Source organism: Acipenser ruthenus, chromosome 31 (genome assembly GCF_902713425.1).
Source record: "Acipenser ruthenus chromosome 31, fAciRut3.2 maternal haplotype, whole genome shotgun sequence".
NCBI classification, from domain to species: Eukaryota; Metazoa; Chordata; class Actinopteri; order Acipenseriformes; family Acipenseridae; genus Acipenser; species Acipenser ruthenus.
In genome coordinates, this window is record NC_081219.1 from 4,981,722 (window position 1) to 5,008,510 (window position 26,789).

The following is a 26,789-nucleotide window of genomic DNA, read 5'->3' on the forward strand; positions in this document are numbered from 1 at the left end:
ATAGTACTCAAAGAAATGAAAGAAGTTATTTACATACCGCTAACCAAGATCATGCAACAGTCTCTTGACACAGGGGTTGTACCGACAGACTGGAAAATAGCAAACGTAATACCAATCCACAAAAAGGGAGACAAAACCGAACCAGGTAACTACAGACCAATAAGCCTGACTTCTATTATATGTAAATTTATGGAAACTATAATAAGATCCAAAATGGAAAATTACCTATATGGTAACAGTATCCTGGGAGACAGTCAGCATGGTTTTAGGAAAGGGAGATCGTGTCTAACTAACCTGCTTGATTTTTTTGAGGATGCAACATCGACAATGGATAATTGCAAAGCATACGACATGGTTTATTTAGATTTCCAGATAGCTTTTGACAAAGTCCCGCATAAAAGATTAATTCTCAAACTGAATGCAGTAGGGATTCAAGGAAATGCATGCACATGGATTAGGGAGTGGTTAACATGTAGAAAACAGAAAGTACTGATTAGAGGAGAAACCTCAAAATGGAGCGAGGTAACCAGTGGTGTACCACAGGGATCAGTTTAGGTCCTCTGCTATTCCTAATCTACATTAATGATTTAGATTCTGGTATAGTAAGCAAACTCGTTAAATTTGCAGACGACACAAAAATAGGAGGAGTGGCAAACACTGTTGCAGCAGCAAAGGTCATTCAAAATGATCTAGACAGCATTCAGAACTGGGCAGACACACGGCAAATGAAATTTAATAGAGAAAAATGTAAAGTATTGCATGCAGGCAATAAAAATGTGCATTATAAATATCATATGGGAGATACTGAAATTGAAAAGGGAACTATGAAAAAGACTCAGAAATGTCTTCATCTAGACAATGTGGGGAAGTTATAAAAAAGGTCAACAAGATGCTCAGATATATTGTGAGAAGTGTTGAATTTCAATCAAGGGAAGTAATGTTAAAACTTTACAATGCATTAGTAAGACCCCACCTAGAATATTGTGTTCAGTTCTGGTCACCTCGTTACAAAAAGGATATTGCTGCTCTAGAAAGAGTGCAAAGAAGAGCAACCAGAATTACCCCGGGCTTAAAAGTTATGTCATATGCAGACAGACTAAAAGAATTGAATCTATTCAGTCTTGAACAAAGAAGACTATGCAGCGATCTGATTCAAACATTCAAAATCCTAAAAGGTATAGACAATGTCGACCCAGGGGACTTCTTTGACCTGAAAAAAGGAACAAGGACCAGGGGTCACAAATGGAGATTAGATAAAGGGGCATTCAGAACAGAAAATAGGAGGCACTTTTTTACACAGAGAATTGTGAGGGTCTGGAACCAACTCCCCAGTAATGTAGTTGAAGCTGACACCCTGGGATCCTTAAAGAAGCTGCTTGATGAGATTCTGAGATCAATACGCTAATAACAACCAAACGAGCAAGATGGGCTGAATGGCCTCCTCTAGTTTGTAAACTTTCTTATGTTCTTAATACAGGTCAAAACATGTTGTACTTTCTAATTTAACCCATCTACCAAATACATGCAATTTATACACCCAAATGGATTTCATGTTTTCAAATAATATGATCACTCCACTTCATAAAAAAAAAAATTAGGTAGAACACAGTTAAGCGATTAGCAGCAATTTAAGTTAGTGATTAAGCCAGCTAAAATAATGGCATTCTAATAAAATTGTAGTTAAGAACTGTAAAGCAATTCACTCAAAAGTCATGGGATATTAGATAACCCTTTACCAATGGATAAGTGACATTAAAATAAAATGACTGATGTATTCAGTTCTGTTTGAAGCTCTCCAGTCCTAATCGTTTGTTCATTTGCTTTGTCTGGGGTGGCTTCTTCCAATCTTTTTATCAAAACAATTCCCATTGAGAAATACAACCGGTCCAGAGGGGAGCTGCTGCTCTCAGCTGTATTTTTCCATTGTGTGTTCTTCAGCTTACTAAACAGCAGGCACATGAGGCTTTGTCTTATTTAACTAAAGGCAGCACAGTCAAGCATTGGATTGGCTGGACTTGGGATTCAAATGGAAGCAGCAACAACGCAGTGGTTTATGCGTGGTTGGCCAGTTTTATCTTAAGGGCTGCATCACAAACTTCACTCCTGTTCCTGTATAATTTCCACTACCTTTACCCATCTTCCCCACTGCAGTCTACCTCCTCTCCCCTTGGGAGAGAGGGATAGGGAACACATTCACTGGTTACTTTAGCTTTTATGACATACGGGCCCAATTCACATCACATTTGAGCAATTAACATATCATTGTTGATGGCATGTTGAATTAATCCAAATAAAATATTACTGCTTTGCATCCCCTTTGTTTAATGTGTTACATTTTCAATACAGCCATGCTGAACCAGATTTCATTTTAGAAGAATATTCTCTTTGTTTTCATTTGGGGCCTTTGAGCATTTCCAGCTTGCAATGTATATACATTTATAATATACCTTTTAATTTTGAAGTTATTTAGAAAAAATATATCTTTTATTCAGCAGTGTTTGTTGCTTCACACTTGTCAGAAGATGTGTGTGTGTGTGTGTGTTGTGTGTGTGGGGGTGGTGGTGTGTGTGTGTGTGTGTGTGGGTGTGTGTGTGTGGGGGGGGGGGGTGGTGGTGTGTAGGTGTGTGGGTGTGTGTGTGGGGGGGGTGGTGGTGGTGTGTAGGTGTGTGGGTGTGTGTGTGGGGGGGGTGGTGGTGGTGTGTGTTTTGTGGGTGTGTGTGTGTGTGTGTGTGTGTGTGTGTGTGTGTGTGTTGTATGTGGGGTGTGTGTGTATGTGGGTGGGTGTGTGGGGGGTGATAGGGTGGTCACATATGTAGTAACATTTACCTAAATTAGTCTGATTCTTATCAGCTGGTATAACAATGTTAACACCTGTGTATTGTTCACGGAAAAATCCCTGGAATGCAGAGTTTTGTGAAAGTGTGTTAAAACAATATATATATATATATATATATATATATATATATATATATATATATATATATATATATATATATATATACTGTTTATGTGAGGCCAATTTCAATAATGATGTCTTCTTCATAAAACTAGAACAACAATATTAAAACAAGAAGCCATGTAAGAAATGTACATATGTTTTAAATGTTAATTGTTTTAATTTTTGATAAAATTATCTTTAAACTTAATTTTAAAGGAAAAGCAGGTTAAGACACAGGCAGATGTTTTTCTTAAATTATAATTTTGATGGTGTCAATTTCATGGTAGCCATGAAAATGTTAATTGTGCATTCAATATAAAGAGTACATGTATGGGTGTTATGTACCCCGATACCCAAGAACTCATGGGAATACATTAAAAACACAGTCAGGTTACAGTTAACCCTTTACTGGCATCACATTTTGGACTCAGTCCGTGTTCCCTAGTTGTTTCCAGATAGCTTTCTGTAGAAAATTGTTTAATTTCTGTTTGGTTGGTTTTTTTAGGAAAATATAAATACATGCAATAAACAAAATGCATGAGACACTCGTTTTCATTAAATCAACACATCATCGATAATGATGCAACATGAAAATAAATACAAATTGAATTGCTCTGTTTATTGCAAGAATTTGTGTTTTACTAAACAAAATTCTTAGCTAAAAACAAATTGAATTGGTCCTTATTTATAGAAAATAAAGACATCTAAATACTTTTCTATTCACAGTAGAAGGATAACAAAGTGAGTGCTTGGGTTTTGATGTATCATAATGTCAGAAGTAACCCATGTTGATCACTGGCTAAATATAGCCTCCATTATTGTGTGCAAAGCCCTGACCTTACCCACTGTTATTGATCTTCACACAGGCTTTATTTCCCTCCCCCAGTCTCAGCACCAGCCCCATCCCCCATCATGGGGAATCACTAAAGAAATAGGACTTCCTGCCTGAGGAGAATGACATGGTGAAAGACCGGATTGTACTGCCTCAGAGATATGACTCAATAGAATCAGTTAAAACAAAAACCTGTGTGTGGCCAGCTGCAGCAAGGATTCATTTAAAAGAACAATACCACACAGTATCAAGTTGCATTCAGTTCCATTCAAGTGGGGCAATAACATTAAACACATAGGAATTAGATTGAAAAAATAATGTTTTAAATTAAAAAAGCCAATTACAGGTTAGTAGGAGGTAATATGATTCAGAGAATGTAAAATGAAATGAATAATAGAAAATGGGCAGCAGACAAATGGCTGTACTCTATTTGTTTTGACACTTTACCAGCAGTTTAGCAACTGCAGATGAATTGCTTTACTAAAGAAATGCTTCTCCTTAATGGTTAGTCCTAATTGTCTTAAACTCATCCCCAGCTGTTAGGCACAGAAGCAAGGAAATGTTACACCACAAAGCTCCTGTTTGCAGATGATCACTGCAATGAAACACGTTATCAAGGCATGCGATGACAAAAAACATCAACTACCACACCTTATAATAAAATACAGAGAAGCCCAACATACGCACATGCATGCATCTCACATTTACAAGGGCAAGCCAGTTTGAATTGGATTACTAAAACAATGCACAGACATCCCAGTGTAAACATTTCCAGCAGAGGTATTTCAATTAGCTGTGTTTAATTCTCTCATTAAAATCCTCATATAAGCAATAGTATCTACACACTGAGAACTGGCTCTTGTTTTCTCATATCAATTCAAATCAAAGTTTTGCATGTGATGAAGATTTGAAAAGCAGTCCCAAGTCATCTGTGGAAGATTTCCTCAAAACAAATTGGATGGTCTGAGGGTCCATGTTGATAAAGAAAAATCCCTTTTGAGATTTCTTAACCCTTGTATTCCTAATTTCTGAAAATAACTGTTATACCTTTCAGTTTGATTCAGGAAACTACCAAATGTTTTAGGTACAGTGCCTCAAACCAAAAAAGCTAATTTTATTTAAGTAATTAGGATTAAATAAATCCAATTAGAAAACAATGTGAGTTCATTACACAAGAGAAGGGAAATACGAGTTTGACTGGAGCAGTGGGATGTCAGCCCCAAGCTGAGGCCTGGAGGCTTAATGATCATCAGATGCTTTTAGCACTTCAGCTGGTCAACCACATAAACAAAAGAAAATGAAAGATGCAGCAGCACAGGTATTGAAACAGTAGATTTAAGCTTACACCCCACTACCCCCTTAAGCATTGCGCTTTTATGCAAACTAAATAAAAAAGATGTAAAGTGGAAAGCAGCTGTGGGGCAGTATCAGCCCCCGGGGGGCAAAACGATCTTATCTGGAGCCGCCCTGACCCTGCTGCTATCAACTGAGAGGGGAGCAACATTTCCCAGGTGGGGCAGTGAGTAAGAAATGAATAATACACCACTTAACCCCCAAACGCAAAAAACAAACAATGTCTTAAAAAGACAAGGATATTGTAGCTTGTTCCCCACTTAAGTTTAACAAACATTTAAATGAAATAGAATATTTTTTTAAAAACAATGAGGTCCCTCTTCAATAAATACACTCACACACTTTCAATTAAGAGGTTAAGAAAACAAAAACCATGCCATGACTGTACCTTCCCATGTATCCATTTCATGCTTCTCCCAGTTTGCCAGTCACTTGCCTGGCAGCCATTAAAACATGTATCTGCTACAAAACAGCCCCCAGCAGCAGCAGCACAACCACCTCATGTTTCTTTCTCTCACTAATGTCAATCTCTCTCTGCTAGCTGAGCTTGGGATGCAACAGTCAGTTTACAAGCGATCATGTGACTGCAAAGTTCAAGCCCTAAGGTCACAACTTTACTGAAGGGCCACTGCTGGCCAGGGTTATCAAAGTGGAACTGATAGCACTATTTTCTCCACTTAACAATGCTACTCCACCCAAATGAACCCTGCAGCTTCAATTATAACATCTAGTTACATGTGTTCAAGTATATATACATATATAAACATTGGATTCAATCAGTGATAAAAACCAACACTCAAGCATACAGCTGCAATGCATTAATTGCTGAAACGTTTAAAAAATTGTTTTACTAGGCTTTACTGTATATATAAAAGTTAAGACAAGAAACTATTGCTACACAATAGCCAATGAAACATAACTTACTGCTCAACCATAAAACCGTATGTGGTCAAGCAGACAAACGTTTTGGCAAAATGTCTTCGCTGAATCTCATAATTTAGGCAGCAAACTAAAGTATTACTTGAGATTAATAGTAGTGAAATCACTGATAAAATCACATTCTTTTTCTTAGAAAGAGTAAGTCATTTGTATTGTTTGAGCTAAGCAAGGCCATCCATTAAGGTCTACAGTAACCTTCCTGCACTGATTCATCAAGTCCACTGTAGATCCAAGGACTGGAAATGAGCACAGTTCAATGAATGAGTTCCAATCACCCTTTACTACAAACACAGAAACACATCCGAATCTGGCTGAAATCTGAGTAGAATATGCCATGTATTACAAATGCTGACCAAAAGCCAGCTGGCAAGCATTGCAGGCATTTACCTTCCATAAAGTTTGTCTCTTGCTTCATCCCAGGTATATCACAGAAGCCTTCAGAAAGTCATGTTGTGTTTGTGCTCCTGATCAGTTAGCCATGTCTACTGCAGGAAGCACATCTCCCTCAGGCTGCCACTATGCTGAATGCAAGAGATCTGATCCTTATGCTAATGAGCTGTGAGGTCACAGATAAGAGGCTTTTCACATTCAAACGCAAGAACTTGAAGTGAAGAATTTGAAAAAGAAGGTGAATTTAAGATCAAGAGATTTCTAACTGTCGGTATGACAATGGGAGCTGTGGGCGGAGAGCATTTACAGTTTTTTTCAATCCTCATGCATCTGCAGAATGTGTAAACATGGGCCACTCCTCTCCTCATGGATGTCCCTAATGTTGCACCTCTTAAAGCATTCCTCACCAGCAGGACCCTCATTAAGCCAGGGCCAGTGATTGATCACTGTCCTCTGATTGGAGGGCAAATATTTGCAAGGGCCAACCATCAGTGTCCCCCTGTCCCCCCCCCGTCCCCCCCAGAGGACTACCCTGCCTCTATAGTGTGTGGCTGATCAGCTGACTGTAACACCATCCAATTCATAAGTAGTGCATCACCATATGTGTACTGGTAAGAGGTTAGCAGTGGTAGAGGCTTTTTACTAAATTAAAACCCACAGCAAATACTACAGTAATCTGTATGCTATACATTCTATTCCATGCAAGTATAAGCCCCTGCACTCTGTCTCACTATACCTTAATCAATACTGTATATAATAAAAACATTCTTTCAATGCAGATATTTTAACATACTGAACAGCTTTCCTGCACCTTTATCTATAAAAGCAACTTGGTTAACATTTTTAGGCACATACTGGTACAGTTCTTTCTTTAGTCATATAATGTTAACAGAATTTCTTCAAACCATTTTTACACTGGGTAAAAACAACAAACAACTCTGTGTATATCTCAAAAGAACTCCTGCTAATAATCCCTTTTGGTACAGTTTCTGTCTTTTCTTCAATGGCTAAAAGCCTGTTACACAACACAGTATATACAGCACATACTGTACAGACTTTAAAATAACACATACTGTTCTATACTTCATTTTAAAAGTCATTATTGTCATTATTATACAAAATATGCTGCAGATCGTTTTGCAGTATTCACAATTCTATAAGCTGTAGATACTGTTTAACTGCAGAGACATTCATTCTACAGTAAAGTGCTACATTGAAAAAGGGTTTGTTCTTAAACACACACAATTCACACCAACCCCCTTTGTTTCCTTAAGGCACACCCATCCTTAAGAGCCACATTACTAAATGGGAAGTTTGCACTATTCTATTCAGTGGTTTGCCAAATTACATTTCATGTAAAACAAACCAAGTGACTGTGGACCTTACGTTTTTGTGTCGCTGAATTTACACAGAACTTTATTCAGAATGAGATACTCAAGTTAACACATTCAAATTTGTTTTACTTATACTGCAAAAAGATAATTACTTGATACTAATAATTGTTATAAATAACACAAAAGTATTATTAATTACATTTTATTTACTTTTATATAAAAAGTACCTATATTAGCGATGGCTAAATACAGCAAATTAAAACATATTACACTGTACTAAGAATTTAATAAAATGATATACAAATTGCTAAATGTCTAAATCAGAAATGAAAGGAAAGCAATTTGACTACTTCCATTTTATATTGTACCTAACAACAGTATGTTACTGTCAATGAAATCTCTGGACCTGGCAAGGAAGCTACTGTTTTTAATGTATTTGTGGATGTAATTTTCTGTGATGTGTTTGGAACAGATACTCAAGGCATTCCCACTCTGAATCCACTATGAGGCACTGTAGAGCAAAGCCATGAAGTTAAACAGGCACTTTACACTTCCATTGACAAACCAAATAGAATTTACCTTATGTGACAACTCGATAATGTACGGAAGCTCATTAGCGTCACAAAGAAAAAAATATTTATTGCGTTATAATGAGATAATATTGCATTATTTTACAATAATTACTGCGTTATTACGAGTTAACATTGTGTTATTTTGCAGTAATTATTGCGTTATTTCGCAATAAATGTATAGTTTTCACACGACTCATGTCATTCCCATTCATCTTGCTTTAAAATTGATTGTTTGTATTCTATGATAAGCTACCTGATAAAGTGAGGAGGTTGTCCCTGCTTCTACGTTTTTGTCTCTAGGGGTCCTGACACACACAGTGCTGAAAACCCCTGGCCTAACCTATGTGATCATGAAATGGGTATTACATTACTGCAGTAACAATAGTATGTATTAGTGAAGTTTTTTCAAAAACTGTAATATACATTCTAGAAAACTTTTATTTTTAACAAACCAAGCATTCCAACTTCCACAAACTGACTCCACTGCAAACACATTCCAGCTTCCACAAACTGACTCCACTGCAAACACATTCCGACCTCCACAAACTGACACCACTGCAAACACATTGTTTCACACTGAGGGAACTGTAATAGAGGTGCTTCAGATTCTCACTGTTCAGCTGCACTGTGACATCTTTTATTGCTGATGAAAACTCTCTCATAAATAACACAATCATTATTGTGAAATAATGCAATATTATCTCGTAATAACGTAATAAAACGTTTCTTTGTGTCGCTAATAAACTTTCGTAATAATGCTAGTGCTTTGTGAGGTCTTTGTTTTTTGTTATACCTTTTAGACAACTTAATTTGATTCAAATCTAATGCAGAAGTAGAATTGAAGATTAACATTGCAACTCTGTAATGTAAGAAGAATAGTGGAAGAGAAGGGTTTACTCCCATCTCTAGAATACAGCAAACCGTTTATTTGTTTGTTTGTTTATTTGGTGGAACAAATGGTTAAAAGCAGCTGCTTTTTTATAACTACAATGGGTGGTAAATGAAGACCTTACAATGCAAAGATTTCAAATGACCTTTAGCTTTAAACAAATAGGAAAGACACACTCGTATCTTGTAAAGCGCTTTGTGATGGTGGTCCACTATGAAAGACGCTATATAAAAGTAAAGATTATTATTATTATTATTATTATTATTATTATTATTATTATTATTATTATTAAATATGCACATTTTCTTGTGCATATTTGGTACTACCAGGACACAGTTGTTTTAAATATATATTTGCATATGTTGAATTAATCTGAAAATATTCAATCAAAAAAGTGAAAATGACCCTCAGCACAGTAAAAGGGGAACCAGTTATAATCTTAATACAGGTAATAAGAAATATATTGACTTTTAAGACTTTGTTTAGCTCTTTAAGCTTGTGAGATGCTGGTAAAACACAGATATTCACATGCATTTAGACAGACGGGCTGATAGATTGATAGACCTACAGGCTGTTTAATGTTACTCTGCTGGTCTCTGTCGTTTCGTTTTCTAATCTGGAATGATGGAGCTTAACCCTGTGAGAGCCGGGAGGAATGTTTTGCAAATGAAACAGCCCAGGGATGGGTCTCATTCAGGTTCCCAGAGCCACTAGCTGTGTCAGCAATCCTTTTGTTCAGTCAATGGAATCACTTGCTTTGATTACAATAACAGGAACATTTAAATGGCAGAAGGATAGTTTAAATGTGAATTAGCTACCTACAGTTTGCATTAAAAAACAGCATTGTAACCGTAACAATGCACTGTCATGGGTTTGGGAGCTTGACACTAAATATATGTAGTTCAAACGAAGTGGAAAATGCCAGCAGATATCTTGATCATTTTTCTGTGCAGTGCCTCTTGAAGAGTTCAAGTTTCCATCTCACAAAATGCCTAACCTGCTGGCTTCCGTTCGGCTGTCTTTCTGACCCGATAAAAAAATGTGACATTCTTCTGGAATACATGTGGATAGCGCATGTGTCAGATGTTGTTATGACGAATTCAAAGGCATGTGTGACTTCTAAGGTCTTATTTTAGCAATGAGATAACTGACAATTCTACAGATAAATACATTCCTACTGAATAGTCACTATATACATGTATTTGAAATCTAACAGTTATATACAAAAGGAACAGATGCTGAATCGAATCAAAAAGACAGTATACAGAAATGTAATGTAACAATTCCTGTTTGGTACATTATTTCGAATTCTCTCACAATTAGTAGTAACAATGTTTAAATCCTCACAAATGTAACTCCCACTTTGCATTGTTTCTGCAAATCCACATGGTACCATTTTACTGGAGACCCCGACTTGTCACTCTTCTACACAGCTTCTGACCCATTGTGTTAAATTAAACTAAGAAGATTCCTAAGGGTTAGCATCTCTGCCTTGCTTTTTGATTGATGTTGACAATGACAGAATGACAATGACTCAACTTAATCTTATTTATGCAGATTTTTTGTAAACCAGCATAAAGTAGTAATTGATTTTTTTCCTTAAATAACTTTATTCAGCTAAACGCCCAACTGCTGTGGACAGCAAAACTCTTGCCATGACCAATTTGAAAAGCAGTTTTTGTTTCCCTTATAAAACTGCCCCAAAGTGTAATATGGTATAGTGAAACCATGGTAAAGCATGAGGAAGCCTTGTAAAGCCCAGAAAGGTATGGTAAACCATATTAAATGACAAACCATGGGAGATGACAGTAAATGCATAGTATAACCATGGGGGGACTGCAAAATAACTGTAAAGTTACTGTGGTAAACTTGTATTTAGGTGATGCCTTGTGGTACAGTAAATCACAGCTTTAGGAATAAGACACCAAAGAAAACAAATGGTGCAAAGTGTATTTCAGCCACTGTGACTCTCTGAGATTCGTTTGTAATCTGTGCATGGGGCATTGATGAGGCTGCCCTCGTTTTCCGATTCATAGGACATGATGGCAGGGCTGTAGAATGAGTATTTTGCAGGCAAACATTTTAACCAATGCTTTCATCAGTGATACAATGAAGGCATTACCTATCTTGTCAGCTTGACTAAGGGGATAAGTCACATTGTCCTGGATTGCAGATTTTTTAAAACATTTTTTTAGGGTAATCCATGCTAACAACAGATAGGTGGTTTATACAATGCAGAGCTCTGATAAAATCCTACTGTTCTGTACATACATATGCAGAGCACACTGCTTTACTATAGCTCTGAACTAGTTTCAGACCAAATTTCTCTAGTTTTACATCGAATTTGACAGGTAAATTCATGGACGTTGCTTGCAAACAGTGACGGCATGTGGGGAATGAGTGGAGATTAGAAGCAAAGTACAGAATGTGTAATCACACAGCGACTTTCTGATATGAATTAAGAAGCTCTAAAAGTATGACTAGAACTTATATGATTATTCTTTTTAAATTACTTGTTGTTTTCAGTAAACAAATTACTAAGATGACCAATGTTCTATTGTTTTCACTGCAAATAAATGATATTCCAGAGATTCAGGGAGCTCAGCAGAATGATGTGTTTTTCAGAAATGCAGTTTAAGAAATGCATTTCTACAGTGCTTAAAAAACTTAGAACATGCTTTAAAGTAGTAAAGAGAAAAGTCTGTTAAAAGCCAAATAATGATTTACTTGTTAACCATGCTAACATTAATTATTCCTTGTACAGCTTAATGCAATGCTTGCAGTTGGATCTGTAGCTGGACTGGGGGTGTGTTTACGCTACAGCCTAACTTGCTTCCAATCTCTTATTCTTACTATGACTGTCTGCAAAGACAACAGGACAAACCAGTGATTGGATAATGTTTTGTTGGTGGTTTTTTATTGTGCACAGTTTCCTAGCAACTGAAGACATTGTTTTTTGAGAGATGTAGTTGTTGGTGGAAGTTTTAGAAGAAGCGGGACTGGAAAGATAGAATTTCTTGTGTAATAGAAAAAAGGACTCGTCGTTAATATGTCCGAGTCACGAAGCCCGAATGTCCGAGTCCGAGTGAGTCAAGCAAGGTCAAGTCTGAGTCTTCTGTGTCCGTGACGCGACTCCGAGTCCGAGTCACGAAGCCCGAATGTCCGAGTCCGAGTTACGCAAGATCGAGTCCGAGTCACAAAGTCCGAACGTCTGAGTCCGATTCCGAGTCACGAAGCTCGAATGTCCGAGTCTGAGTCCGAGTCACGCAAGGTCGAGTCCGAGTCACAAAGCCCGAACGTCCGAGTCTGAGTCACAAAGCCCGAATGTCTGAGTCCGAGTCACGCAAGGTCAAGTCCGAGTCACAAAGCCCGAACGTCCGAGTCCGAGTCACGAAGCCCAAATGTCCGAGTCTGAGTCACGCAAGGTCGAGTCTGAGTCATGAAGCCCGAATGTCTGAGTCCGAGTCTGAGTCACGCAAGGTCAAGTCCGAGTCTTCTGCGGCCGTGACGCGAGTCCGAGTCCAAGTCCAAGTCCGTCACAAAGCCCGAATGTCTGAGTCCGAGTCACGCAAGGTCAAGTCCGAGTCACAAAGCCCGAACGTCCGAGTCCGAGTCACGAAGCCCAAATGTCCGAGTCCGAGTCTGAGTCACGCAAGGTCGAGTCTGAGTCATGAAGCCCGAATGTCTGAGTCCAAGTCTGAGTCACGCAAGGTCAAGTCCGAGTCTTCTCTGGCCGTGACGCGAGTCTGAGTCATGAAAAATGCAACGAGTCCGACTTGAGCCCGAGTTACTCATAACGAATGTAATAGTGTGTCTAGCAAAATACTTTATTTTTCATTACAGCTTTAATAAAGATTTGTCGCTGTGGTAATGTGCCCCGCCCCTGTGTGCATTTGTGTGTTATATGTTGTATGTTACGTGTGGTGTGTTAAATGTTGGTGTATAGTCATTGGTACATGGGATATAAACGGGTCTGTGTTTCACGTGTGAGTTAAAATTGTATAATTATATTTAGGCACGGGATCACTTCACGTGCATTTAAAGTATGTAATAATATGTGAGCACGGGGTTGCACGTAATGAATTCACGTTTTGGGATTCAAGTGAATAATTAATTAGTAATTGAATCCCAGCACAACAATATATATAGAGACACGTAGCACTCACTCGGGGTTGGGTGTTCGTGAGTGGAGAACGGGTGAGAGAGAGAGGAGAAAGAAAGAAAGAAACATTTGTTTTTGCTTCACTCACCGTTTGTCTGTTTACTGTTTAGTATGTTTTTGTTCGTCTATTTATTTTGGCCTCAAGTGCCGTGTCCTGTGTTTTTGTATGTTTACAACCTTTTTATTTTCTGTCTGTTAATTATTAAATGCTGAGCGCGATCACGCGCTCAGCTTCACCAAAACCCCAAGTCTCTGTCGTTTTATTTCCTGGATCTGGTCTGACGCCACCCACTCCGGCCGTCTTTGTGACAGTCGCTTAATGACATGTTGTGATCTCGCTTGTAAGTTCTGGTTGTAAATTAAAAATGAAGGCTTGGCCTATTTAAAAGCCCAATAAATTACTAAATTAAGCCCTATATATAAATAAATGTATAAAAACTGTGAAGCAATATGAACACATCATAGCACCAGGAGTAGAATAATGGTCTGTCTTGATAGAGGGCAAGCATTAATTGCATTATTACATAAATGTTATGCAGTCTAATTATTCAAACAGTGCTACAATCTAAATCGCTAACCTATCCTACTTACTGTATATAAAAGAGACAAGAACTAGTTATGGTCATACCAAACTGACTTTATTCCAAGCATCACATTAATTCAAAGACTTGTGACATTTGCAGGATCAATATTCTGTTTTAAAAAAAAAAATTAAAAGTTTTTTTATTTTATTATTTTACTAAAAGCAATAGTTTGTACTGGTCTGGCTGGCAGCAGTAGGAAAAAAGAAGACCAAAAAATAAACATAAAATGGAAGCAATCTTCTCTCTTTTAAAAAAAAAGTACTAAAAGTTGTTCAAGTCTCAGCCCCAGAATAGCAGCTGCAAAAATCTCCCTCGGTATAAGGGCAAACTAAAAAACAAAAACGACCACCACGGCATTCTGGAATCTGGCTCTACAAAATACATTAACCTGTTGAATCTGGTATCCTCCACAATGGAAATGTCAGCTGCAATCGTCTCAATAATCAGCCTTGTTTTGTTTTCAGCCAGAACTTTTTTGCATTTCCTAGCACTACTGGCGTACGCGTGCATTGATGTTTGTCTGGGCCCACCTCCTCCGCGCTAGATCCAGCACCAGCAGTAGAAGCAGACATTGTATGTACAGGATACTTTATTTTCATGTGCTTTAACATTGTTCCTGTACTGCTGCTGTAACTAAGCTTTTTGGTCTCCCTTTTAAATCACTGCTCTGTGACGAGGAGAGAAGGAATCTGAGCTGCAAGTCTAGGTAAGGTTGGTGGCATGCTTTTACAGGAGATGGCCAGACACAATGGTAGGATGGAACCAGAAGTCGACCATTTTGTAGAACGAGCGTAGTTCTAAACAAATCTATTGTGATCAGCTGTCAGGCACGCAACGTTTGGGTGTTCACAGATGAGTAGAAGCTAGGGAGCTGCAACCACAGAGCCACCACTACCAACGCACAACACTGCACAGCACAGCACCACAAGAGCACAACCTGTCCTGGAGCACTTTGCCATGCACGGGTGGATTAAAAGACTTGTTTATTATTTAGGGAATCTTTTTGTTGGGGACTGAAAACCTGCCGTTTTACCCCCATACCATTGCTGGCATAGGGGTTGACAGGAGTTAAAATAAACTGATGTTCTGTACTGCAAATTGCCATGAAACGTCTCTTTACAGCAAGGCTAGATTTGGCATCTGCACTAGAGAGGCGATGGAAGACTCAACAGACAGAAACTGGGCAAAGCCCAACTTATCTGCGTCGTGTACCCTATAAAAGCTGTCCAATGACCTTGAGACAGCCGGGGCAGTCACTGGGTGCTCCCAGGACAATTGCACCTTGTGCAGAAAAACTGTGAGAACCAGGGGGCAGGGCACTCGTGCACAGCAGTGAGCACTCTATTAAATATAGTGTTGAGGCTCATCTTCCATGGTCCAAGGCACTTGAGCGCCGTGGTAGCACGGAAGATATAAGAAGTGAGCTCCTCCGACAGGGAGTGGTTTACCGTGGGAGTCCAGATATCTGATTCCGCTTCCTCAGACAGGAAGATTCATTCTTCGGTGTTCATGTCCAATGGTGCCTGAACCCTGGCGACTCAGACAACTGGGGGGCCTCACAGCAGCTCGATCAGAAGGGACTGCTGCCAGAGGCGCTGGAACCATTTTTATAGTGGGGGTGCTGAAAGCTTTTCCATTTGCCCCACAACCCAGTCAGTATTGCCAGAATGCCTGCTATGGCACCTTCTGTTCCCTTTCCTTTGGCAGAGGACAAGGGGAGCCAGAGGACAAAGTGTTGGATTAAGGGAGAACGGGGCTCTTAGTCCTGTTGACCGCACTGCAGGGAAAAATGGGGTGAGTCATGCTGTGCCAGTGTCAGTGTCAGAGATGCATAGCAGTCTCTGACACTTTCTTAATAAAAATACTAAAAATGCGCTTTCGGTTATAAATTCAGGGTTCATTCAAAGTACTTGACCAGTGCATTCACCAACAAGATAAAAAGGGACAGACTCAACGAAGAACAACTCTTTAATTTCTAATCAAAGTAAATGATTATAAAATCATTTTAAATAATCTTCAAAGTATCAAGTTTCATTTAACCATGTATTTAATTAACAAAGTTATATCAGGTTCAGAAAAAATATCAAAGGTTTATAAAAACTACTGTATCAAAATAATCCACAGTATCATTCATTTTTCTGATAAATGCCCAACAAGTTCTACTTAGTTAAAATCCTATAGATTATAGAAATCATGAAGTAATTTAAACAGTTAATTTGCACAGCATATTTTATCATGAAATTTCTTAAAATAAGATAAATAGTAAAGGCGCTCCTCGTGGAATGCAGGACACATCCTATAGTCTGGACGTCGCAGGTTTGAGTCCAGGCTATTCCTTTGCCAACCGAGGATGGGAGCTCCCAGGGGGCGGCGCACATTTGGCCGAGCGCCGCCCGGTGGAGGAGGGTTTAGGTCGGCCAGGGTGTTCTCGGCTCACCGCGCACCAGCGACCCCTGTGACCTGGCCGGGCGCCTGCACCCAGAGCTACAGCGTCGGAGGACAACGCAGCCCTGGGCAGCTGCAGGGTGAGTCTGCAGCGTGTAAAAAAGCAGGTGGCTAACGGCACACGCTTCGGAGGACAGCGTGTGTTCGTCTTCGCCCTCCCGAGTCAACGCAAGGGTGGTAGTGGTGAGCTGAGCTAAACAAAACAATTGGACACTACTAAATTGGGGAGAAAATAACAAAAAACTAATTGGCGACTACTAAATTAAAAAATAAATAAATAAGCTAAATAAATTTAAGAATTGTATTGACACATTCTAAAGTTATTTAAGCAAGTTACATCAAGCATTTTAACATGTTTAATACATTGCAAATAGTATTACTATTTAGGCACCATCAAGAATTGATAAACTATATATATACGGTATATATATATATATACTGTATGTATATATATATATATATATATATATATACATATATATATATATATATATATATATATATATATATATATATATATATATATATATATATATATATATATATATATATATACACATTGCTGTGAAAGTATTTGCCCCCTGTCTGATTTTCTGCATTTTTGCACATTTTTCACATTGTATTTGGTCAGATTTTTTTAATGGGTTGTAGTAGTATATAGAGGGAGTCTGAGAGAAAAAATGACACCAAAGTTTGGTGCTTCTTTCATTTGTTTGGTGTGCAAGGTAAATTAAAGGGATAATTAGGGTCAGATGTTTGAGTACTTTGGTTAACAACCAGGCCTGATTCTTCGCCCTCCCGAGTCAACGCATGGCTTTCTGAATGAAAAATGTATTAAAACCTGCTAAAAATGTATATATAATACTTTATAATATATTATATATATATATATATATATATATATATATATATATATATATATATATATATATATATATATATATACAGTGCCGAGAAAAAGTTTGTGAACCCCAATGATAATTATGGAAATTCCAGTTTTACCATGATAGCCTTCTTGAATCAAAACCAGTCTTTTCTTAAATATCCAAAAGGGTTTATATTAACCTATTCCATGTCAACCAAATTATGTATGAATTAGACAAACAATGAGTAATTAAGATCCAGGGAATGTGAAAAAGTAGTGAACCCCTGGTTTAATCAGCTCAATTAAGGGATAATTAGAATCAGATGTTTAATAATCAGGTAGATCTTCAGGGGTGAGTTTGGGAGGCCCCACCCTATATAAAGATCAGAAACTTTGTGAGTTTGGTCTTCACCATACAGGTGTGTGTGGAAACACGTCATGCCACAATCAAAAGAAATCTATGAGGACCTCAGAAAAAAATAATTGATGCTCATCTGTCTAGAAAGGGTTACAAAACCACTTCTAAGGATGTGGGGTTCCACCAATCCACTGTCAGACAGATAGTCTACAAATGGAGAAAGTTCAAGACCACAGTCACTCTACCTAAATGTTGAAAAAGTATCATGTTTTTGTGTCATTTGTTTAATCAGGTTATCCTTATCTATTATTAGGACTTAGATTAAGATCTAATAACATTTTAGGTTTGAAATATGTGAAAATCCTAAGGGGTTCACAAACTTTTTCTTGGCACTATATACTGTATATATATATATATATATATATATATATATATATATATATATATATATATATATATATATATATATATATATATATATATATAATCTCTCTCTATAATGAAAAGGCACCAGCAAGAATTATATCAACTCATGGACAGCTGAGCAGCAAGGGAGGGCATGAAACTTAGCCACAACAAGCAACTGAATCCTGGGAAGGGGTGGGGAGAGCTGTCGGCACTTAACCAGAACCTAAGGCTAAGAAAGAATTATACGCTTAAAATAAGTAAAATTATTTCAGAAAGTGAATATATCAACTTCTCTGTAGTCATGACTAGAAAGTCAGATCTCAATCCTTTCCCAGGCAGGCTGAAAGAAAAATGGCGCTGAGCCTTGTGTGTCACTCGTATTTATCTCCTGGGGTGGCGACAACATCTGACGCTCTTCAAGGAGCAGCTTTGATAGAGTGTGCTCAGGTAATTCGGGCTGTAAGAGATATATCTCAAACGGTAATGGTTACATTTCGTACTTGAAAGGGAACTGATGATTTAGTTAATACCCTACAGAGTGGTTTTTATTGAACTTCAGGACTGGTTTGACAAAAATGATTTGATTTTAAATGTGCGAAAAATTTGCAAAATATCAGTTCACATTTTAATATTGTCACTTGTAATAATATACCCTTGGAGAGTTTTAAATACCTACAACTAACATTTAATATAGTTTTTAGCACCTAAAACAGTGAGAAGTACTATTGGAAGGAAGGCTCTTGTTTTTGCTGCCCCCCGCAGACTGGAATGAACTACCCACAGAACTCAGATCCAGTGTCACTTTCTCCTTCCATGGGATTGCTGTTTGGTGATTTGAATCAGCCTTGTGATTGCATGTGATGTGAAGTGAATACAATAACACATGGATTGTGAAACTGTGTGCGTGCTGTATGCTTGTATATACAGGAACTATAACTTGCTCCTGCAGTCCTCCTGGGATGCCTTTGTACACAAGCTGATTGCATATAAAATTGTGGTTTATCTCAGCGGGGCACAGGTGGAGCAACAGTCAGACCTCTACTGTACATTTCTACTTGGAAAATACCATAATCTACATTAGATTTACAGAAATTAAACAAAGAGCAATTGAAATACATACCACGGCTAGTAGCAGAGCACACCTGACTACTACATGTTGAATGGAGTTAGAAAAAGCCAAGTCTCAATTTAACCTAAGTGGTGATTCAAGTATCACTGGGTGGAGTCTGAAAGGACCCATGGTAGGATGTAAAACAAAGGTCCAAAGGTTTTTCTGAAGTTCACAGATCATGATTTCACCAGTTAAAATGCATGTTTCGAGAGCAGTGCTGTTTTTTCTGCATTGTGTGCCCTTGAAAGCTGTTGCTTTGAAAGTTTGCACAAAACATTGGGAGAACACCATCACATAAAAGAGCTCTTAATGATTCCAAAAGTTGAATTTGTCTTGAGGGGGGGTATGCGATTACTATAGATCTTTAGTGTTTCAGTATAGATTGGACCCAATTTAAATATTTGTCTTGATGTATAAATAGTTTTAGATTTACTGAAGTGGACTGGTAAACAAATAGGTAAACAAAACAAATCCCGAACACAGAATAATAATAAATGATCCAGGTCAGGCTGGGCAGATTGCCTTCACTGAGCCTGGCTTTTCTTTTTCTTTTAGTTTTGTTTTCTCTCGCTCCTCGCTCGCTCTCTCCGCTCTAACACCCACCCTGACTGCAGAGAGCTGCAGGCTTTTTATATCGTGGCCGAGGGGTTTAACTAGCTGGCAATTATTCTATTACCCCTCGGCCACAATCTGCACAAGTTTATTAATTACTGTATGGCTGGGGCTTCCCATTCATGCTACTAAACAATAACAAACAATGCGGCAACGCCGTCATTTAAATACATTTCTAAATAAATAAAATATCAAAATACCGGCGCTTCGCCGTCACATAAATAAATATATAATACAAAGCAAAATACAAAATAACACTGCACAGGGGCTGAGGGGGAGACCCCGTTCCAAAAATAAAATAAACAAATCAATGTACAGGGCACCTCGCCCTGTTACAGACTGAAATAAAAGAAACAGGTGAAACGCTCATACTTCCATATGGAATCTGTTTTTTAGAGCCTGTGGGGGTTTAAATGTTTCAAATGCTTTGTCCTTGTCATTCTGTGTGCAAGATGCACACTCTCGATGAAATGAAGTTGTAGTGTAGTTGCTGCTAATAGGGGATGTAACTTCTAATGCAGAATACAATAGGAGGATTTACTAAGGTTAATTCCCAGGTAGATGGACAGACATGGCAAATCAAGCACAGTCCTCTTTCTAACACGGCAGTGCCTATAAACCTTTCTTGCATCTGACTTTATTACTTTGGAGTGTTTGCTGTTTTGAAGAAAACAAACAAAATTCATTTAAGACATATGACTAGGATTGGTGATCTCTAGCGAGAGAAACATGCAGCCCCCAATTCATTATATTATAGGTTCAGGACATTTTTAAAGTGGGTTGTGGGGCCACAGAGTAACACATCTGCATCAAAAGAGGAGGGCTTTGTCCAAACCAACATCTCAAACAGGTGTGCGAAACTCTGGAGTATTTTTGCCTTTAAAAGTAAATCAAATGCCAGGGTTGTTGCATCACTGTTTACATCAATTAAATATACCTTATAGAGTATTCATAAAACTATAAGCACTGTTTAAGGAGTGTTTTCCAAAAGTGTTTATGAACATTGTTAGGTTAAACTGTGTTTTGAAAACTGAGAATAAACTTCTAATCTTCTCAACCATTTTAAAAATAGGAACAAATACAAAAATGGTTATTTCTGTCAACAAATTCATTCTAAGCAGTGTTTTCTTGTATATTCGAATATTTGTCCAGCACTATTTTAATGTGACTTTAAAAGTGTTTGAATGCAGCTTGTATCATTCTGTAGTCTAGCCCATGTATGCATTCATATGGACCTTTTTGCTTTATCCCAGGAGCCCTCCCCTGTAAACAGTGTTTACACAAGCACGTCCTGGCACTGAAATGTTTCTAACATATTCAGGAGCAGAATTCCACTGTGACATTGCTGACCTGACCTTTGATTTCACTCTCCAGTCAATATGAAAGGCAATGGAAATCCTTCCATTGGACCTCATGTCCTACAAGCTGTTTGGTGGGTGTCACAGGGATCGAAGTCATTCAAGATCCAGCATCTTGAAGAGTTTACAAGTAGATTTGCAGGACTGCTTGCTACATGAACCCCCTCTGGACATTGTATTCAGCTACTGCACATCTTGGTTATTCGCAGGTAGCAATCTTTCAATCATTCATCTTTATATTCAGATTAGACAGACCATGAAAAGGACTGGGTAAGAAATTATATGTTGTTAACACACTTGTAGAACTCAAGTCCGGGACTCTGACTCGAGTCGCATTTTTCATGACTCGGACTCGAGTCACAACCACAAAAGACTCGGACTCTACTTGGACTCAACCCTGTGTGACACGGACTCGGACTCGAACATTCAGGCTCCGTGACTCAGAGACGAGTCCTTTTTTATTTTCTATTACAATATTAATGTTACTAGGAAACTGTGCACAATAAAAACCCACCCATCAAAACATTATCCAATCACTGGTTAGCCCTGTTGTCTTTGCAGCCAATCATAGTAAGAATAAGAAATTGTTATTGAGTTAGGTTGTAGCGTAAACACACCCCCACACAAACCCAACTGCAAACATCACAGACAAATTTTTTTTCCTCTTTTGCATTAAGTTTTAGCACGCCATCACTGTTTGCAAGAAACGTCAATAAATTCACATGGCAAATTCACTCCACGAAGATCACTTCCTCTTTTGCTTCTCACCGAGGTAAGGTAAGGTAAGGTAAGGTACTAACCAACCAGGTGCTGTGATTGAGGTTGTATGAAAGAGTTCTCACTCAAGTTTTACTGGAGTTCCCCTGCTTTATTTTTTTAAAATATTGCTGGAAGTCAGCTTGCCACTTCCCCAGAATCAGTAACTCAGCTTCTGAACTAAGCTATTATCGTTGTGCTACTGTGCTTCGTTTTCTTTTCACCAGTGTGCATCACTTGCGCTGCAAACTGCTTTCTAACTTACCTATAACCTGCTACTTGCAGCTAAAAAAAAAGAAAAAAGAGAGAGAGAGAGAGAGAGAGAGAGAGAGAGCGAGCGAGAGAGAGAGAGAGACGTGTGATCACTCCACCGGGGCCCGGTTCTGCTGCGTGCTTCGGCACCATCAGTACTCAGGCGTTAGGTGCCCCTGGTGCTTCAGCGCCCATGGGAGCTTGAACCCTCGGTGCTTCGATGCCCCTGGTGCTCTGGTATTGTGCACCCACAGTGCTTAGGCACTCGGCACTCCAAGCTTATATGCCCTCGGTGCTCGGCGTCCCTTGGTGCTTCGGCACCCTCAGGACCTCAGAACCTCGGTGCACACAGTACCCTCGGTGCTTCGGTGCCCTCAGTGCTTGGCACCCTAGGTGCTTCAGCAACCCTTGGTGCCTCAGAACCTCGGTACACACAGTGCCCTCAGTGCCTCGGAGCTCCAAAGTTTAATTGCCCTCGGTGCTCGGTGCCCCTCAGTGCTTCAGCACTCTCGGCGCCTCACAGCCTTGGTGCACACAGTGCCATCGGCGCACACGGTGCCTTCAGTGCTTTGGCACTGTCAGCCAGTCACACTCTCGGTGCTTGTCACCCCTCGGTACTTCAACACCCTCGGGGCATCAGAGCCTCGATGCACACAATGTCCTCAGTGCTTCGATAATCCATTTATTAGACACTCCTCTGTGCTTTTGCACCTTTCAGATCCTCAGAGCCTCTTGCTGCACTCCTTGACCTTAGTGTTTCAATCTTTGGAAGCCCTCTGTTCTTCAACGCCTCGGTGCCTCAAAGCCTCAGTGCTTGGGCAACTGATATTTTCACCCTATCGTGCCTCGCTTTTGACACAGCATGCACATAGTGCAACCATGATTACGAACACACAAAAGTTCCATGCCTGCTCATCCTGCAGCAAGAAGTTTCCTCCGCTAAGTGGGCGAGACAATTGAAACAGGCATAGAACATACCTGACTTAAAGGACCAAATGGTTCAGGTCCTAGAGCCCAACCTCCTGCTCCGGCCCTGGCTCCGCTGCTAACACCTGCCCCGGAAATGACCCCGTCTTTACCGGTGGTCACCCCGGATGTCTCAGAACTGGACCTGGCTGTGACCAAAGAAGACCAGGATGCGATCTCAAATCGTGGCCTCCTGGGATGGTAGCCCCTTTCCTCAGGATGACAAAGGAGGCGATACCAAAGAGCTAACCTTTGAGATGGGCCCCAGCTCCGAGACAACCTCAGACATTGGGCTTTCCCCTCTTCCAAGCTCGATCCTGGCACTCATAGAGCGAGCTTCCAAGTTCCTACATGTATCTTGGACAGCGGTCGATCTTCAGCATGCAGGCAGCACTGCCCTGTCTTCAGCCCTTCCCGGTGTTCCCTGACTTCCTGGAAGAGGTACAGTCCTCTTGGAACCACCCAGCCTCGGCGCCGAGTGTGGTGAACCGGGCAACCCCGTTGGCTTCCTTAGAAGGCGAGGGGGCACTGGACTTGGCGGAATTTCCAGCAGTGGACTCGACCCCTAACGCCCAATGCAGAGTAAGGTCCATTTAAAAAAGGCTCAGACGGTGGAAGCGCAAGGCATGCGCCTGGCCAACACGACAAGCCTCCTTATGGCTTACTTGGATGGCATACTACAGTCGGCGCCCCTCCCTGCGCATAGTTTCAAGCACCCTGCTCCAGATTTCCAGCTGCCAAGGACAGGCTCTGGGCCGGAGCCTGGCAAGGCCTCGTAGTAGCTTGCAGGCAGCTTTGGCTGTCCCAAGCAAGGGTCCCTGATGCGGACAAATCGGACTTGCTTGACGTGCCGATATCTCCCAGCCATATCTTCGGGCCAGTGGTAGAGGAGATACTCCCTTCCCACGCTTCAGTGCGGGATGGAATGAGACGCTGGCATCCACCCATGCCACACACGGTGACTCGGACAGTCCCAATCCCTACTGCCCCAAAACCCAGTATTTCGCTTTGCAAACTACACATTGCTGTGTAGATGCCAGCACTATTATTGAATGGTGCAAAACCGTGACAAATAAAACTAAAAGAACTGTTTGTACCGTGAACTCTGTCTGTGTGTTATTGTTTGAGCACTGCATCATCTCTACACCTGTGCACTACAAACCACTTTGCCACAATCCCTCTATGCCTTCATTAGACACAAGGGTCCTTGAGGTTGCACACTCGCACCGCTTACCTTGGTTTTGTGGTCTCGAGACGTCCCTCGTCTACTGTTTCCGCTCACGCTCCCTCGCGACAGCTTTGGTATACTTTCCCAAAAGTATTGTTGTTAACCCTGGTTTCCTGAAAGAGAAGACGACCACCAACCTGCGAGGTCGCATTGCTCACCTTCGCGGGTTCGATGCAAAAGAGGAAGTGAGGTCCGTGGAGTGACTATTTGTTCCCTCGGAAGGCGGGACCGAGGATGTCACTCCCTGGAGGGGCCTATTGGCAGCGCTGATATAAAATACTCAGTGAACAGTTGACCTGTGACAGGCATATCCCAAAAGTATTGTTGGTAGTCATCTTCTTTTTCAGGGAACCAGGGTTACATCCGTAACCTGATGTTTCGGCAATGTCTAAATCAGATTGGCAGATTTTACCCGAATTGAAGTCAAAGTAGATATTATGGTCAGAAGTGAAAGTAACTTTAATTTCTTACAGGTGTAGTGTTATTTTCAGGTATGCGTTAAAAAGTGGTACGCAGCGCACTGCGCTTGCTTGCACATGCCTGAACAAATACTGCTAAGAAAGCAGGGAAGGGCCTGTTCAAATCTGGTATGTTATGCTGTTTTCGGTCTTTTACATCTTTTTTATTGAATTTATCATATTTTCCAGTCTTTTATGTCATTTTTAATGTAATGTATCATTATCATGAAAATAGTATGCAACTATTTATAATATGAAATACACTGGGTCTTGAACATTTTTTTTTACTTGTGCAAGCTCCCCATTGTTTAAAAACTCCCAGACTTCCAACATTCTATTTTCTGTAAACGATGTAACTTTTGACACAAATCAGCTACTTTGACCACTTTTCCAACAAGTAAGACAAAAAGTTAGAGCATATGGAATCTTCCTCTACTTCTCTGCTATTCAAATCTGAAATCAGGGCTCCTGAGTGGTTCATCCGGTAAAGGCACTCCGCGTGGAGTGCAGGATGAGCTCTATAGTCTGGACGTCGCCGGTTCGAGTCCAGGCTATTCCACAGCCGACTGTGGACGGAAGCTCCCAGGGGGCGGCGCTCAATTGGCCGAGCGTCGCCCGGGGGGAGGGAGGGTTAGGTCGGCCAGGGTGTCCTTGGCTCACTGCGCACCAGTGACCCCTGTAGTCTGGCCGGGCCCTTGCGGGCTTGCCTGTAAGCTGCCCGAGAGCTGCGTTGTCCTCCGACGCTGTAGCTCTTGGGTGGCTGCATGGTGAGCCCGCAGTGTGAAATAAAAAGTGGTCGGCTGACGGCACACGCTTCGGAGAACAGCGTGTGTTTGTCTTTGCCCTCCCGAGTCAGCGCAGGAGTGGTAGCGGTGAGCTGAACTTCAAAATAATAATTGGCCATTCCAAATTGGGAGAAAATAATAAAAAATAATTGGCAACGACTAAATTTATAAAAAATAAATAAATCCTGAAATCAAAACAGAAATAACTTTTACCAATCAAGAGGTACAGCTGTTTTAGTAACCGCATCAACTAAATTTTCTCTAACTTTTTTAAACAACTGAAAATTTGACCACTTTCCCAACAAGCTAGACAAAAAGTTAGAGGGTATGGCATCTTCCTCTACTTTTCTGCTATTCAAATATGAAATCAAAACAGAAATAACTTTTACCAAATCAAGAGGTACACCTGTTTTAGTAACCGCACCAACTACGTTTTCTGTGAACTTTTAGAAATAACTGCCGTTTTGACCATTTTCCCAACAAGCTAGGCAAATACTTAGAGTAAAAGTCTAAATCTTCCTCTACTTCTCAGCTATTCAAATATGAAATCAAAACAGGAATGGCGTCTACCAATCAAGAGCTACAGCTGTTTTAGTAACCACATCAACTTCTTTCAGTAGGCTACTTCCCACTGTTGAATTAACTGTCATAGAACTTTCAAATTATTTCAAATTATAGCACATTCTAAGCATGAGACAATTAGTAAACAATGTGACTTTTGACACAAATCAGCTACTTTGACCACTTTCCCAACAAGTTAGACAAAAAGTTAGAGAGTATGAAATCTTCCTCTATTTCTCTGCTATTCAAATCTGAAATCAGTTAAAAATATCTTCTCCCAATCAAACGGTACATGTCTGATGAAATGTGTGATCTAACTGCCCCGCAGTCCAAAGTAATAAGGTTGATATAGTAGTCTATCAAAGTAATCAGACCAATTATTTTACTAAATTCAACTTTGACTGTATGTAACTGCTTTGCTTTAAAAAGTAAAACTTTTTAAACTTCTTCCACTACCACAAAAATACTTATAAAGAGCTAAAGCAAGCCCCACAACTTTACTTGTAAAGTTACCATCTAGTTATAAATGGTATCTTAACTTTTGCTGCAATTTTCTACTTTCAATGCAGTCAAGTTGCTATTTTATGAAGTTTTCATCAACATTGTTTTCACAAATGTTGTTATTGGCAAAAA

At 39.8% G+C, this 26,789-nt stretch overlaps 1 protein-coding gene across 7 annotated transcripts in view; it reads right to left on the reverse strand.

Annotated features, from left to right (window-relative positions):
- The window catches only part of LOC117396681 (nuclear receptor subfamily 6 group A member 1), a 234,413-nt gene that overhangs the window by 40,357 nt on the left and 167,267 nt on the right, over positions 1-26,789 (reverse strand). The window contains exon 1 of one of the 7 annotated variants that reach the window (XM_059005240.1): positions 5,512-5,624. The exons of the other annotated variants lie outside the window; for them this stretch is intronic. Coding sequence (XP_058861223.1) covers positions 5,512-5,527 — 16 coding nt within the window. The 5' untranslated portion in view covers positions 5,528-5,624. Of the gene's footprint in view, positions 1-5,511; positions 5,625-26,789 lie in introns of those variants that run through there. 7 annotated transcript variants of the gene reach the window in all.